The sequence below is a fragment of the Pithys albifrons genome, chromosome 5 (genome assembly GCF_047495875.1).
Source record: "Pithys albifrons albifrons isolate INPA30051 chromosome 5, PitAlb_v1, whole genome shotgun sequence".
In the NCBI taxonomy this organism is placed as follows: Eukaryota; Metazoa; Chordata; class Aves; order Passeriformes; family Thamnophilidae; genus Pithys; species Pithys albifrons.
In genome coordinates this window covers 76111806-76127035 of record NC_092462.1, presented here as the reverse complement: position 1 = coordinate 76127035, position 15230 = coordinate 76111806, and the positions used below count along the sequence as shown (strand labels likewise).

The following is a 15230-nucleotide window of genomic DNA, read 5'->3' as shown; positions in this document are numbered from 1 at the left end:
TGAAAAAGGTGATTTGATCTACAGGAAGAAGAGCTGTCCATCATTTCCACCACTGTTTCTTTGGGAGGTGTCCTGGTCCTTTGGCAACCCTGTTTTTATACCCCCTCAAACAAGTCTCAAATCAATTCATCCTGTTGTTTATATGATATTAAATACATAGAAATGAAATATTTTGTGCTGGATGCACAAACATGGACCACAAAAAGCCTCTGGGTCGGTGTCACAGTGGGGTGGCCACAGGTGGACAGGGAAGGAAAAGAGGTTGAGGAACTATCCAGAAAATTCATGATTTTTGTTTCATGATACAGATTTGGAGGTGAAAGGCTTAAAAAGCAACATTAACCCCTCTAAAAACTGATCTCTGCTTCCACAAGTTCCATGTGTAGATAAATATCAGCTAAAAGTCCAAACCCCAGGACTGGTGGGGTTTAGGAGAAATCACCCAACTCATCCCTCTGTCCCAAAGTTCTACCAAAAATGACCTTTTTCTCAGCAACTGCCCCAAAAACTCTGCTAAGACCTTCCCACCAGTGGGGGTTCCACCTCACAGCAGGACCATCACCCAGCAAGAATCACCACTCCTGATGGCACAACCTACAACACAAAACACCCCAGAGTGTTTTGTGCAGCCCAAACAACATTTAATTACCTGAAGAAATGTCACTTTTTATAACCAACAGAACCACTGTGGGAGAAGGAGGTGATGCTGCCACAAGAACCTACAGGATTGACAACGAGGTTTCATTAAGCTGCAAAAATAAAATTATGTGGTTTTGGTTTTAATTGTCCAAGCACAGTTTGTAAGAGAAGCCAGAACAGGATTTCACCAGTGGAAACACCAAAAATACCTCTGGGCAGCACATTTGACTGTAGATATGGCCCAAAACCCCACTTTGTCCTCCCCAGTGGTACTGAAGGAATGAGTAGAAATGCAAGAAAGGGTTTTTCTTCCCTCTTACCTCCTTGTTGGTGACTCCTGGGGGCAGAGTGCCATGTTTGTAATCCTCCAACAGCTGCACTGCTTCCTTCAGGCGGCTCTGCAAGGGAGAACAGGGAGAGGCTGCACTGCTGGCCCTGCTCCCAGCCCCTGGGGAGGGCAGGGAATAACAGGGATGGAATTCCATCATCTTCCACGCAAAGCTTATCATGGAATTGAGGAAGGGTTTGGGCTGGGAGGGAACTTAAAGCTCGTCCCATTCCACCCCCTGCCATGGGCAGGGACACCTCCCACCAGCCCAGGGTGCTCCAAGCCCTGTCCAACCTGGCCTGGGACACTCCAAGGGATGGGACAGCCACAGCTTCTCTGCCCAACCTGTGCCAGGGCCTGCCCACCCTCCCAGACAAGGATTTCTCTTTAATCTTCCATCTCACATGATTATTTGGGTTGAAAAAGACCTCCAAGATCATCGAGTCCAACCTGTGGCCAAACACAACCTTGGAGACCAGCCCATGGCACCAAGTGCCACCTCCAGCCTTTCCTTGGACACCTCCAGGGATGGGACTCCACCACCTCCCTGGGCAGCCCCTTCCAATGCCCAACCCCCCTTTCTGTCAGGAAATTCTTCCTCATGTCCAACCTGCCCCTCCCCTGGTGCAGCTTCAGCCCATGTCCTGCCACCCATCCCTGCCCTCTGGCAGTGGGAAGCCATTCCCTGTGTCCTGTCCCTCCAGGCCTTGTCCCCAGTCCCTCTCCAGCTCTCCTGGAGCCCCTTCAGGCCCTGCCAGGGGCTCTCAGGTGTCCCTGGAGCCTTCTCTTCTCCAGGTGACCCCCCCAGCTCTCCCAGCCTGGCTCCAGCCCAGAGGGGCTCCAGCCCTGCAGCATCTCCAGGGCCCTGTTATTGCCCTTCTAGGAGAATTCCTTCATCTTGCTCATACATTCCTTGTACCTTGAGCTCCTCATTTAACCATGGGATCCCAGAATGGTTTGGGTTGGGAGGTTTCTCAAACCCCACCCAGTGCCACCCCTGCCATGGGCAGGGACACCTCCCACCAGCCCAGGGTGCTCCAAGCCCTGTCCAACCTGGCCTGGGACACTCCCAGGGATGGGGCAGCCACAGCTTCTCTGCCCAACCTGTGCCAGGGCCTGCCCACCCTCCCAGCCAGGAATTCCATCTCAATATCCCATCCATCCCTGCCCTCTGGCAGTGGGAAGCCATTCCCTGTGTCCTGTCCCTCCAAGCTCTTGTGAAAAGCCCAGTCAAAATTTCTCCTCTTTCAGCTTAAATCCCTTATGATGGATCCTTTTATCCATAGGATATAAAAGGAAAAACGATGTGGACTCTTGCTCTGCTGGTTTGCAAAGCCCTGCTGGTCTTTATCTAACTACAGAATTTGGAGGAAAATAGTTAGAGGTGTAGAGAAGAAACAAAAGACAAAATAGAAAAAAATTCCCCCTTGCAACTCATCCACAGGAGTCCAAATAAAAACTTGAGAGTCTGCATAGAATCCCAGAATGGTTTGGGTTGCAAGGGACCTTCAAGATCATCATGTTCAATCCTCCTTCCATGGGCAGGGACATTTTCCACTAGAAGGTGAAGACTAGAGATGTGATAAATCTTGGAGACAAGTGAGTTGTCAAGAGCTAAGAATGAGTTCAAGACCAAAGCAAGCGAGTTGTCAAGACCAAAAATGAGTTCAAGACACATCCAGGTGTCACAGAAAAATCCCTGTGGCAGACACTGGTCACTCCAGATGGACATTGCACCAGGTCACTCCAGATGGGCACTCCCAGTGATGCCAACAGGGTCATCACTCCAGTTACAGAATCCCAGACTGTTCTGAGCTGGAAGGACTCACAAGGATCATCAAGTCCAACTCTTCAGTCAATGGCCCACACAGGGGATTGAACTCCTGACCTTGGTGTTATTACAACCATGTTATTACAACCAACTGAGCTGATCTCAGGGTTGGAGACCTGACTTTCCCCACACCCTCTCCCAGGGCATGTCCTGGGCAGGCACAGCTGAAGGGAAGAGGAAGATAAAAGCCTTCCAATATTAAGCACCACCTTGAAGAACTCAGTGCTGCCTAAAAAGTTCTGTTCTCTCTAAAAATCCTGAAGTTGTTATTGCAGGGCAAGGGAGAACTGACTATCACTGATGACTCCAGACCATGGTTGTGTAAATAAAGATATTCCTCAGGGTGGGATAAAATAGAAGAATAAATACATTTAGACTGTCAGACCTCACCAGGGGCTGCAGGAGCAGCTCCAATCTCTGCCCTGTGGAACAGGGACAGCACCCAGGGAAGGGCTGGAGCTGTGCCAGGACAGGTCAGCACCCAGGGAAGGGCTGGAGCTGTGGCAGGGCAGGGACAGGGCACAGGGAAGGGCTGGTGCTGTGCCAGGGCAGGGACAGCACCCAGGGAAGGGCTGGAGCTGTGCCAGGGCAGGGACAGCACCCAGGGAAGGGCTGGAGCTGTGCCAGGGCAGGGACAGCACCCAGGGAAGGGCTGGAGCTGTGTCAGGGCAGGGACAGCACCCAGGGAAGGGCTGGAGCTGTGCCAGGGCAGGGACAGCACCCAGGGAAGGGCTGGAGCTGTGTCAGGGCAGGGACAGCACCCAGGGAAGGGCTGGAGCTGTGCCAGGGCAGGGACAGGGGACAGGGAAGGGCTGGAGCTGTGGCAGGGAAGGGACAGCACCCAGGGAATGGCTGGAGCTGTGCCAGGGCAGGGACAGCACCCAGGGAAGGGCTGGAGCTGTGCCAGGGCAGGGACAGCACACAGGGAAGGGCTGGAGCTGTGCCAGGGCAGGGACAGGGGACAGGGAAGGGCTGGAGCTGTGCCAGGGCAGGGACAGCACCCAGGGAAGGGCTGGAGCTGTGCCAGGGCAGGCTCAGGTGGGATCTCAGGGAAAGGCTCTTCCCCCAGAGGGTGGTGGGCACTGCCCAGGCTCCCCAGGGCAGTGGGCACGGCCCCAAGGCTGCCAGAGCTCCAGGAGTGTTGGGATGATGCTCTGGGGCACAGGGTGGGATTGTTGGGATGTCTGTGCAGGGCCAGGGGTTGGACTGGATGGTCCTTGGGGGTCCCTCCCAGCTCAGGCTATTCTGTGATTCTCTGTGGATCAACCTCATCCTGGACCTCCCCTGTCTTGTCCAAGGTCCCAGCAGAGCTTCCCAAGGGCAGTGACACCTCAGGAAGGCACCTCTGGCTGCCTCTGGATCCCTGAGCTCTGGCTTCAAGATGTGGACAAACATTGGGATGATGCTCTGGGGCACAGGGTGGGGTTGTTGGGGTGACTGTGCAGGGCCAGGGGTTGGACTGGATGGTCCTTGTGAGCCCCTTCCAGCTCAGGATATTCTGTGATCCCAGGATTTCATTGCTCAAGGGACCACAAGAACATTGAGCCTGTCAGAATCAGCAATTCACTCCCACAATAATTGTTCACATTTACAGAAATATTAAAAAGTGTTCTGCAGGTGAAACAGTCAGAGTTTCTATCCCTCTCTATATCTAATACTTCCAATAACTACATATATCATAATTCCAATAAATATGCATAATATGATCTTTATAAGTCTTTTCCAGCCTTAAGGATTTTAGGAGCCTCTGATTCTATATTGTGTGTGTATAAACTGTATTATATAGAATCATAGAATTAATTGGGTTGGAAAAGACCTCCAAGGTCATCAAGTCCAACCCTACAGAATGTGTGTATCCATCTATACATACAGACAGAGATATATATAAAAATAGACATAAATATTCTATTAAGAGATGCAGATCTTTTCTTGAAAATATATCTCTTTTTATATAATATATATATTTTAACTGAAATAGAAAAAACCCACAGGGCAAAAGGCAACAGGTGGAATAATTCTTTGATTAGTCCAAGCTAAAGAGGAACAAGTGAGGATAAAACAGGAACAAGTCAGGATAAAACAGGAACACGTGAGGACACAAAGAGCAGCTCTGGGGGGGTTAAATCTCCTTTTCCACTCACAGAAAGCACCAGATCACCAAGTCAAGTCTCCCAAATCTTTGAAGGCAAACAAACCCCTCAGCTAAACATTCCCCAAAGGCTCCTGCAGGTCGTGATCCAGATGAGCAACCGGCTTCAGATCAGCATTTCAGCAGCTCTGGTGCTTTGGCAGCTTTTCCAATGTCAGTGCCAGAGAAATTTTAGAAATATGGGATATTTTGCCCCAAAATAGCCCCGAGTGTGGTGGGTTTAGTGCCACCTTGCCCGGGCTCCTCGTGCCCACCTCAAGCTCTGCTCTCACAACGCTCCATCATCACAACAACCATCCCAGAGCTCATCAGGAACTCCCATCCATGGAATCAGGGGCAGGGAAACTCCTTTCCTCCCTTTCATGCCAACATCAAAGAGGACTTTGTTGTTTCCTTGCAAGCCCCAGAGTGCCAATTAATGAAGGACCATTGCCCTGGAGACATTCCACAAGTAGGAGATCAGGAATTGCAGCAATTCCTGCCCTTGGGATGGGATCCATGGCTGGTTTTACACAGTGGCTGAGCTCACCTTGCAGCACCAGGTTATTTCCAGCCCTTTTTTTTGGCATTTTATCATTTTTTTCCAGGGATTAGCAGCTGCTCAGCAGAGCAGAGTCTGCACAAAGACACCAAAGGAGGCTTCGCATCGGAGAGGAACAACCTTGGCAAAAAATCGACGCATTCCGGGCAAAAATCTTCATATTTCTGGCAAAAATCTTCATATTTCTGGCAAAAATCATTGTATTCCTGGCAAAAGGTGGGCTCAGGGATGGGGCCTCTTTGTGCTGGGCAAGGGTCAGCCTTCCAGTCAAACTCACAGTCATGAAACAGGGACACCTTTTGTGGTTTCTGCCCCATTTCTGGGAATGTTGGCCCGGAATTGGTGCCCTCTCGCTCTCCCAACACGTCCCTCCACAAAGGGCTGTGGATCTTCCTTCTCCCGCTTTTCTAAGCCACTTTTTTTGGATTCAGAATCAGAAAATATCCTGAGTTGGAAAGGGTCTACAAGGATCATCAATCCCAGAGTTGTCTGGATTTTTCCTACCAGTTGGGGCTTCGATCCACTCGATGATTCCAAAATCCACTCGATGATTCCAAAATCCACTCGATGATTCCAAAATCCACTCGATGATTCCAAAATCCACTCAATGATTCCAAAATCCACTCGGTGATTCCAAAATCCACTCCATGATTCCAAAATCCCCTCAATGATTCCAAAATCCACTCAATGAATTCCAAAATCCACTCAATGATTCCAAAATCCACTCAATGATTCCAAAATCCACTCGATGATTCCAAAATCCACTCAATGATTCCAAAATCCACTCGATGATTCCAAAATCCACTCGATGATTCCAAAATCCACTCGGTGATTCCAAAATCCACTCAATGACTCCAAAATCCTCCACCACTGCTGACACTTTCATTCCCCATCCCAAAAGGGACCAGGGTATGTTGAGAGCATGAAAGATCTCAGATAAAGACATTTAAACTGTATTTTAATGGGCAATTTCCTTCGCTCTTCCATTCCCCATTTTATTGGGGTATTGGGAAATTCAGAAAACTGTTCCCATCAGTTTTTACAGATATTTGAGTGTCAAAGGCAGATGATTGAGTGGGTTTAGGAATCCCACCCTTCTCCAAAGGCCAGGCACTCCCATTTCACCTGAAAACTCGGTGGTGGAAACACTGCACCTTGCTCCAAACATCAGAAAAAAATATATAAAAGTTTTCATGACTGGTTAAAACCCCCAAACATCCACACTTTGCCTTAAAATTTAAACTCAGCTTAATAAAAAATAACATGCAGGGGGTAGAGTGAATATGTGAGTCCTTTCCTGGACCTTCCTGGAAGGAGCTTTCAGTCTCTTAAGAGCAGAAACGTGTCCTGAATTCTTCAATGGATAAGGCCAGTCACTGGTCACGCTTTTCCATGTTTATCAAACATCCCAGATGGAGAAATGAGTCCTTATTTTTTAAGCCAAGTCCTCCTGAGAGCAGAAAAAAAGAAGAATTCTGAACTAGGGTGGTAATTCCAGGTGATGCAGCGCTGGGTGATGTTCTGTCCCTCCACAAGGGTTTAGGATCTCACACAGGAATAAGAGTGACCTTGAGAAAAGGCCACACAGGATGAAATCCAACATCATGACCATGTTCTTGAAAAGGCTCAAACTTCTGCCAGACCCTCAGGGCTCTGTAGCTGGAATGTCCAACCACAATCAAACCCACTTAAGAGTGTTGGTTGATCACTGAAAACCATTAAATGCTTCAGCCATGGAAAACAATGTTCTGTCCCTCCACAAGGGTTTGGGATCTCACACAGGAATAAGAGTGACCTTGAGAAAAGGCCACACAGGATGAAATCCAACATCATGACCATGTTCTTGGGAAGGCTCAAACTTCTGCCAGATCCTCAGGGCTCTGTAGCTGGAATGTCCAACCACAATCAAACCCACTTAAGAGTGTTGGTTGATCACTGAAAACCATTAAATGCTGAAGCCATGGAAAACAAATCAGGCTCTTTTAGGCTCTTTCAGGCATTTCCAGGCTGTAAAGGAGAATAATCCTCCAGGATTCAAGACACTTGAGTGTCCTGAAGTTGCTCTTGGCAGCTCCAGGCCTGATGGATGTTTGAAAACACGATATCAGGACCAAGTTATTAAGCAGAATGAGCATCAATAAATTACAGTTGTATAATATCATGAACAGCCTGATAATCCAGAGGTGAAAAACCTGACTAATGAGTGCAGATCCAAGGAAAAGAAACCTTGTCTCCAAAGCTGGAAAATAACTCAGGAGTGCCAGCACGACATTCTGGAGAGCCATTTGTGCTCATTACTGGGCCGTGTTTTTGTCACTGAAATTACCTACACTGCAAATTATCTGCACAGAACAGCCTGTAACTCTGAATGAAAAGCTGGGAGGAAGAGATGAATGGGGCTGTGTTCTATTTTTTCCTCCTTCTCCTGAGGAAATCTTAGTAGTTACTATAACAACCCTGGCCAGAGCCCATCTTGTTTAGTGTGGTAACAAACAGAAAACAAAAAAGCTCGATTTTCTGCTTTTAAAAATCGTGAATTTCCTCTTTCAGCTCCGTGGGGAGGGAAGGGGGAACTTTTGCAGGGAAAGGAGCTCTGGCCCAACACAACTAAAGGTTCCTGAGGTTGATAAAGGAGCGGCACAGAAAGTGAATTAAAGTCTCAAACCGGGATGTTTCTCATGTCGCTCTGAGGTGTTCAGGGAGTTTTAGCAAACAGCCTCAAAATTTAGGAAGAAGACACAGTTGCCTGTTATCCCCTTTGGAAAAGTCAAGCACGTTCTTTAAGGCAGAAACTCCCCAAAAAAAAAAAAATAGGAGCAAACTTCACAACGTGCAACAGCTCCCGACGCCAACGAGCTCCACTCGGAGCTTTCGGCACGAAGCAGCATCGCTGTGAGAGCTGCTAAAGTCGAAGATGGCACTTCATCTCCACTTTAACAGCAAGAAAGGGGTCTGTCTACAAGGTTGTGCTACTGTTTCAATATTTATTGTTGCTTGATTTCTCTGCTGCTGCCTGTGGGATGAAGTGTCGCTGGGGATTTTACAGCATCACTTCGGGAAAAAATAAATCCCCCCCACCACGTTTCTCCTGAGCGTGTGATCAGTTCTTTCCTACCCCCTTTCTCTCACAGGGAAAACTGGAGCACTTCTCGTGGTGGCTGATGGGGTCTCAGCTCTCACAATAGGGTGCTAGACAGACCATCTGGGCCTGGAGGATGTTCTCACAAACCTCAGCCCACGAGCGGTGCCAGGGATGCTCCGTGAGTGGTGAGGAGGGAACACAAACTCCACGTTTGGGGCTTCACCACAGCAGCCCGAGCCGTGTCCACCTGGGAAACACCACCCAGCAACAGCAGGGCCTTGGATGAAGGAGTGAAGGAACACAGGTGGGAAACACACAGGGTTGGGATGACAGATCAGCTCACTCACGTATGGAATGGGCCAGCATTAGTCCATGAGCATGGGATTTGTGTTCAGTTCTGGGCCCCTCAGTTGAGGAAAGATCTTGAGGGGATGGAGCGGGGCCAGAGAAGAGCAACGAGGCTGGAGAAGGGACTGGAGGTGGCACTGAGTGTCCTCTGAAACACCTCCAGGGACAGAGAATCCACCATGTCTTGATCCAACCCCACTGGGATCAGCAGCCAAGGGCACAGAGTGCCAGAGTGATCCCAGTGGGGTTGGATCAAGGGTTGGACTTGATGATCTCAGAGGTCTCTTCCAACCCAAGTGAGAAGAGAAGAGCAACGAGGCTGGAGAAGGGACTGGAGCACAAGTGCTGTGGGGAGAGGCTGAGGGAGCTGGGGGTGTTCAGCCTGGAGAAGAGGAGGCTCAGAGGTGACCTCAGCACTGTCTGGAAGTGCCTGAAGGGAAGTTCTGGCCAGCTGGGGGTTGGTCTCTTCTCCCAGGCACTCAGCAATAGGACAAGGGGGCACGATGGGCTCAAGCTCTGCCAGGGGAAATTGAAGTTGGAGAGCAGCAAAAACTTCTTTGCAGAGAGAGTGCTCAGGGATTGGAATGGGCTGCCCAGAGAGGGGGTGGATTCCCCATCCCTGGAGGTTTTTCAGCTGAGCTTGGCCGTGGCACTGAGTGCCATGATCTGGTAAAGGGACTGGAGTTGGACCAAGGGTTGGACTTGATGATCTCAGAGGTCTTTTGCAACCCAATCCATTCTGTAATTCCATGACTTATGGCTGTGGATGTGCCATTAACCAAGGCAGAGCCTGCACCAGCATGATCTTGGGCATAATTGGGGTTGAAACCATCCAGCCCTCTACCCAGTGGGTCCCAGTCACAGACTGGGAGTTACTGTGGGTTGGGACAGCTGCCTGAAGCACCTCCTGGAGAGCGAGAGGGCTTGGCCACATGGACAACCCATGGGAGCTGCAGCACAGCCAACACCACCTGAGTGAATCCTGGGGCACAGCCACAGCCAGCACCTCAACTGCAGAACAACAGCATTGCTTGGGTTGAAAAAACTCCCTGAGATCACCCAGTCCAACCCTCCCCCAGCACTGCCAGGGCCACCACTGACCATGTCCCCAAGTGCCACATCCACAGGGCCTTGAAATCCCTCCAGGGATGGGGATCCACCCCTGCCTTGGGCAGCTGTGCCAGGGCTGGACAGCCCTTTCCATGGAGGAATTTTCCCAATATCCCACCTGCCCCTGCCCTGCCCCAGTCTGAGGCCATTCCCTCTCCTCTTGTCCCTGTTCCCTGGAGCAGAGCCCGACCCACCCCGGCTCCCCCCTCCTTCCAAGGAATATTAGGGATCCAGAACATCCCCCTTTGAGCCTCCTTTTCTCCAGACTGCTGTTTAGGAGGAGGAAGAACCAAACCAGAGATGCCAGCAGGACAGTATCCCAACCACATTGAGCTGGTGGCCACCTCCAGGAACCCCTTGTTGACATCCCAAGTCCCTCATGGCCACCACTCCAGCACCATGACAGGACAGAGGACACCCATCCTGGGTCCCACAGGTGTTTGGAGTCAGACACCTCCATCCAACAGGAGCTCTGGCACTGAGCTCTCACCTTGTCCCTCTCCCAAGGGCACAGAGTTTCAGACTGGAAGATCTGTGCCTTGTCTTCTCTTGGATGCCACCCGAGGGTGGCACATGGCGCGGCGCTGCCTCCAGAAGCCCATATGTGCTCACACAGACAGGAGGCATTGTGGCAGGAGCACCACAACATTCCTGCCATGGAAGCAACACAAAAGAGGCAAGGCCTGCACTGGAGGGTCTGAGGAGCAAATCCACTGATGGGACAGGGCACGGTGGGACAGTTTGCACCTTGCTCTGCTCGGATTGGGATTTGGGGTGGATGACCCGCTGAGGGCAGGAGTTTCTCTGGTTTCACGCTCATCCCAACAATGCCTTGCTGGCACATGACCCAAACCAAGAGTGCCCTGGAGAGCAGCACCTCAAATCCCACGAGGGGCACAGGAATCCAGCTGTGCTGTGCCATCAGCAGCTCCCGCTCCCGTCTCGCCGCTCCAAGGATGACACACACAGCAGACTTGACTCCAGCTGGCCCCATTGTATTGGATCCACAGTGACAGACAACAGGAGCCAGAAACTTTTTGTTCAAGTGGAGCCAGCAGATGTGACACTGAATAAACACAGACAGTCAATCTGCTGAGTAAGAAGGTATCGTTCATATAAATAACATACATCTAATCCCGCTTCCATCTTAAACCCAAATATGGGAGTGCAAGATGCTCGGAGCTCTGCAGGCTCAGCTTGGAACAATGAGCTGCAGCAAAGGCAGAGAACACACAGCCCCTTCCCAGCTCAGCTTCCTCCTTAGTTTTCACTTTGGCTTGGAGTTCTTATCAGCAATTCCTCCAGGAAGAGCTTCCCACGGAGCAGCTTTAACAGCGTGTCCAGGTTAATGTCAGATGGGCTGAGTTTCCCTCGTCAGAAGATCTGCTTCTCCCCGTGGAGCTTAATTACAGAGCAATTAAAAGCATTATTGCAACCCTTTTAACCTCACACATCTCCAACCAGGCACTGCACCCACTGAGGGGGCTCTGGTGCTCCAGGTGACAGGACTTGTTGGCCTCTGGAATGACACATTTCCCACTTACTGGAAAAGTTTGCAAATTTGCAGCTGCCTAAAAGAATTATTTCATTAGAGAGCCAGTAATGAGGGGAATTAGCAGAGGAGAAAGAAAACCTGCTCTTCAGGGGTGGCTGCACCACTGACACAAGGCCAGGGTTTTGTTTCAACTCATCTAGGCTCAAAAAGCAGGAAAACTGGTAGGAGAGTCTGATCAGGATAATTGTTCCACCAGAAGCCACTGCAGATAAAAGCACAGGTCCAACCCAACCCAAGGATTGTGCATCCCCCAGGGATTGCCCCTTAAGCACCTCTGAAAGACAAGGGAGTTTTTAATTGTGTCAAGGATCTGCTTTATTGAAAAATAAATGAGTAAGAGAGGAGTGTCACTGGGGCTAATTACACTCGGTCTCACTCGATTCCCCACGCCCAGGGATCGCTCCATCCCTCCTCAAACACAACCCCCAGCAGGATGGGATGATGCAGCAACACCAGCAATTAAAAAAGGACATGGAAAAATCAAATATTATCACATTGCCCAGCATTTTCCACGGGATTAACCTCCACCCTCATTAGACACTCATTTATCTCTTTTTTTTTTTCACTTTCCTAGTGAGCTCCTCCAAGACAAACAGCGATTTATTTGTTCCCTGAGATGCCCAGGCCTGGAAGATGGAACCATCTGTCAGTGGGAAGGAGCTCTCCAGACATGGCTGGGGCTCATCAAACCCTCCCTAGATTTTCATTGGCCACCAAACAGCTTTGAGTTCAGATGATTTCAGAGCACGAGACCAGACACACCGAGCAGGGCAAGCAAAAAGCAGATTTGGTCCCCCACAAAATGGTTCTTCTGACCCCAAGTGTCTGTTTGGCCAAAGGAATTCTTCAGGGAAAGGGAAATCATGTGGACATCACAAATCATAGAACCACAGAATGACAGAATGGATTGGGCTGGAAAAGACCTTCCAGATCATCAAGTCCAACCCTTGGTCCAACTCCAGTCCCTTTACCAGATCATGGCACTCAGTGCCACGGCCAAGCTCAGCTGAAAAACCTCCAGGGATGGGGAATCCACCCCCTCTCTGGGCAGCCCATTCCAATGCCTGAGCACTCTCTCTGCAAAGAAGTTTTTGCTGCTCTCCAACTTCAATTTCCCCTGGCAGAGCTTGAGCCCATCGTGCCCCCTTGTCCTATTGCTGAGTGCCTGGGAGAAGAGACCAACCCCCAGCTGGCCACAACTTCCCTTCAGGCACTTCCAGACAGTGCTGAGGTCACCTCTGAGCCTCCTCTTCTCCAGGCTGAACACCCCCAGCTCCCTCAGCCTCTCCCCACAGCACTTGTGCTCCACTCCCTTCTCCAGCCTCGTTGCTCTTCTCTTCTCACTTGGGTTGGAAGAGACCTCTGAGATCATCAAGTCCAACCCTTGATCCAACCCCACTGGGATCACTCTGGCACTCTGTGCCCTGGGCTGGTGATCCCAGCGGGGTTGGATCAAGACATGGTGGATTCTCTGTCCCTGGAGGTGTTTCAGAGGACACTCAGTGCCACCTCCAGTCCCTTCTCCAGCCTCGTTGCTCTTCTCTGGCCCCGCTCCAGCCCCTCAAGATCTTTCCTCAACTCAGGGGCCCAGAACTGAACACAACACTCAAGGTGTGGCCTCCCCAAGGCAGAGTCCAGGGGAAGGGTCACTGCCCTGGGCCTGCTGGCCACGCTACTTTGGATCCAGGCCAGGATCCCCTTGGCCTTCTTGGCCACCTGGGCACACTGGTGGCTCCTGTTGAGCTTCCTGTCCCTCAGTCCCCCCAGGTCCCTCTGCCTGGCTGCTCTCCAGCCACTCTGTGCCCAGCCTGGAGCACTGCAGGTTCACTGTCACACCATTCTACTTCCCAAAGAAAAGGGAAGGAAAGTGTTTCCATCCTTGGAAAGCCACCAAGCCACTCCTGAAGATCACAGAAAGTTCACTCCTAAAGATCATCAAGTTCACTCCTGAAAACCACAAGTTCAATCCTAAAGATCAGGAAGTTCAAAAAGTTCACTCCTGAAGATCACAAAGTTCACTCCTGAAGATCACAAAGTTCACTCCTGAAGATCACAAAGTTCACTCCTGAAGATCACAAAGTTCACTCCAATCCCCACCAGACCCTACAGAAAGTCACCAAACCTCCCTGCCTTGGTCAGGTTCAGTTTGGGGCCCAAAACTGATTTATTTTAATGTCTCCAGAATAAAATTGGGCCACTCAGATTTTTTTTCTCCTTTTTTTCCCTTCCTGGGTCTCACCTCCTTGGTTTTAAAGATGTGAGAAAGGTGGAGATTGTAATTAGAACGTGGAAATTTAAGAGAATTTTTAACCAAAGAGAATTGCATGGATGACAAATTTATCCTTATGTTTTTGAGAAAAAAATGCTAATTTAGAAGGAAAAGATTGTTTAAAGTTGCTTTGGGGCTTTTTCCCCACCAGCTCCACAGAGCAAGTTCAGCTCCCTGGGCTGGGAGAGGCACCTGAAGGTGCATCTGAAAACTGCTCCATCTCAAAAAAAAAGGGAAAAAGAGGAAAGAAAAAGGGAAAATAAAAAGGAAAAACAAAATGGGAAAAGGGAAGATAAAAAGGAAAAGGGAAAATGAAAAGGGAAAAGGGAAAATAAAAAGGAAAAGGGAAAATAAAAAGGGAAAAGGGAAAATAAAAAGGAAAAATAAAAAGGAAAAGGGAAAATGAAAAGGGAAAAGGGAAAATAAAAAGGAAAAGGGAAAATAAAAAGGAAAAGGGAAAATAAAAAGGAAAAACAAAAAGGGAAAGGGAAAATAAAAAGGAAAAGGGAAAATAAAAAGGAAAAGGGAAAATAAAAAGGAAAAGGGAAAATGAAAAGGGAAAAGGGAAAATAAAAAGGAAAAGGGAAAATAAAAAGGAAAAGGGAAAATAAAAAGGAAAAACAAAAAGGAAAAGGGAAAATAAAAAGGAAAAAGGGAAAATAAAAAGGAAAAGGGAAAATAAAAAGGAAAAGGGAAAATGAAAAGGGAAAAGGGAAAATAAAAAGGGAAAAGGGAAAATAAAAAGGAAAAGGGAAAATAAAAAGGAAAAACAAAAAGGAAAAGGGAAAATAAAAAGGAAAAAGGGAAAATAAAAAGGAAAAGGGAAAATAAAAAGGAAAAACAAAAAGGGAAAGGGGAAAATAAAAAGGAAAAGGGAAAATAAAAAGGAAAAGGGAAAATAAAAAGGGAAAAGGGAAAATGAAAAGGGAAAAGGGAAAATAAAAAGGGAAAAGGGAAAATAAAAAGGAAAAGGGAAAATAAAAAGGGAAAAGGGAAAATAAAAAGGGAAAATAAAAAGGAAAAACAAAAAGGGAAAAGGGAAGATAAAAAGAAAAAAGGGAAAATAAAAAGGAAAAAGGGAAAATAAAAAGGGAAAAAGGGAAAAGAAAAAACAAGAAGGGAAAATGAAAAGGGAAAAGGGAAAAGAAAAAGAAAAAAGAGAAAAGAAAAAGGAAAAAGGGAAAATGAAATGGAAAAAGTGAAAATAAAAAGATAAAAGGGAAAATAAAAAGAGAAAAGGGAAAATAAAAAGGGAAAAGGGAAAACAAAAAGGAAAATGGAAAAAGGGAAAATGAAAAGGAAAAAGGGAAAATAAAAAGGGAAAAAGGGAAGATAAAAAGGGAAAGTAGAAAGGAAATGGGAACACAAAATGGAAAAA

General features: G+C 48.4%; 1 protein-coding gene across 1 annotated transcript in view; it reads right to left on the bottom strand.

Annotated features, from left to right (window-relative positions):
• Nucleotides 1–15230, bottom strand: part of SFXN5 (sideroflexin 5) — a 147630-nt gene that overhangs the window by 113378 nt on the left and 19022 nt on the right. Inside the window, exon 3 of the mRNA XM_071555276.1 lies at nt 960–1037. Within this exon, the coding sequence (XP_071411377.1) occupies nt 960–1037 (78 nt within the window). The remainder of the gene's footprint in view (nt 1–959; nt 1038–15230) is intronic.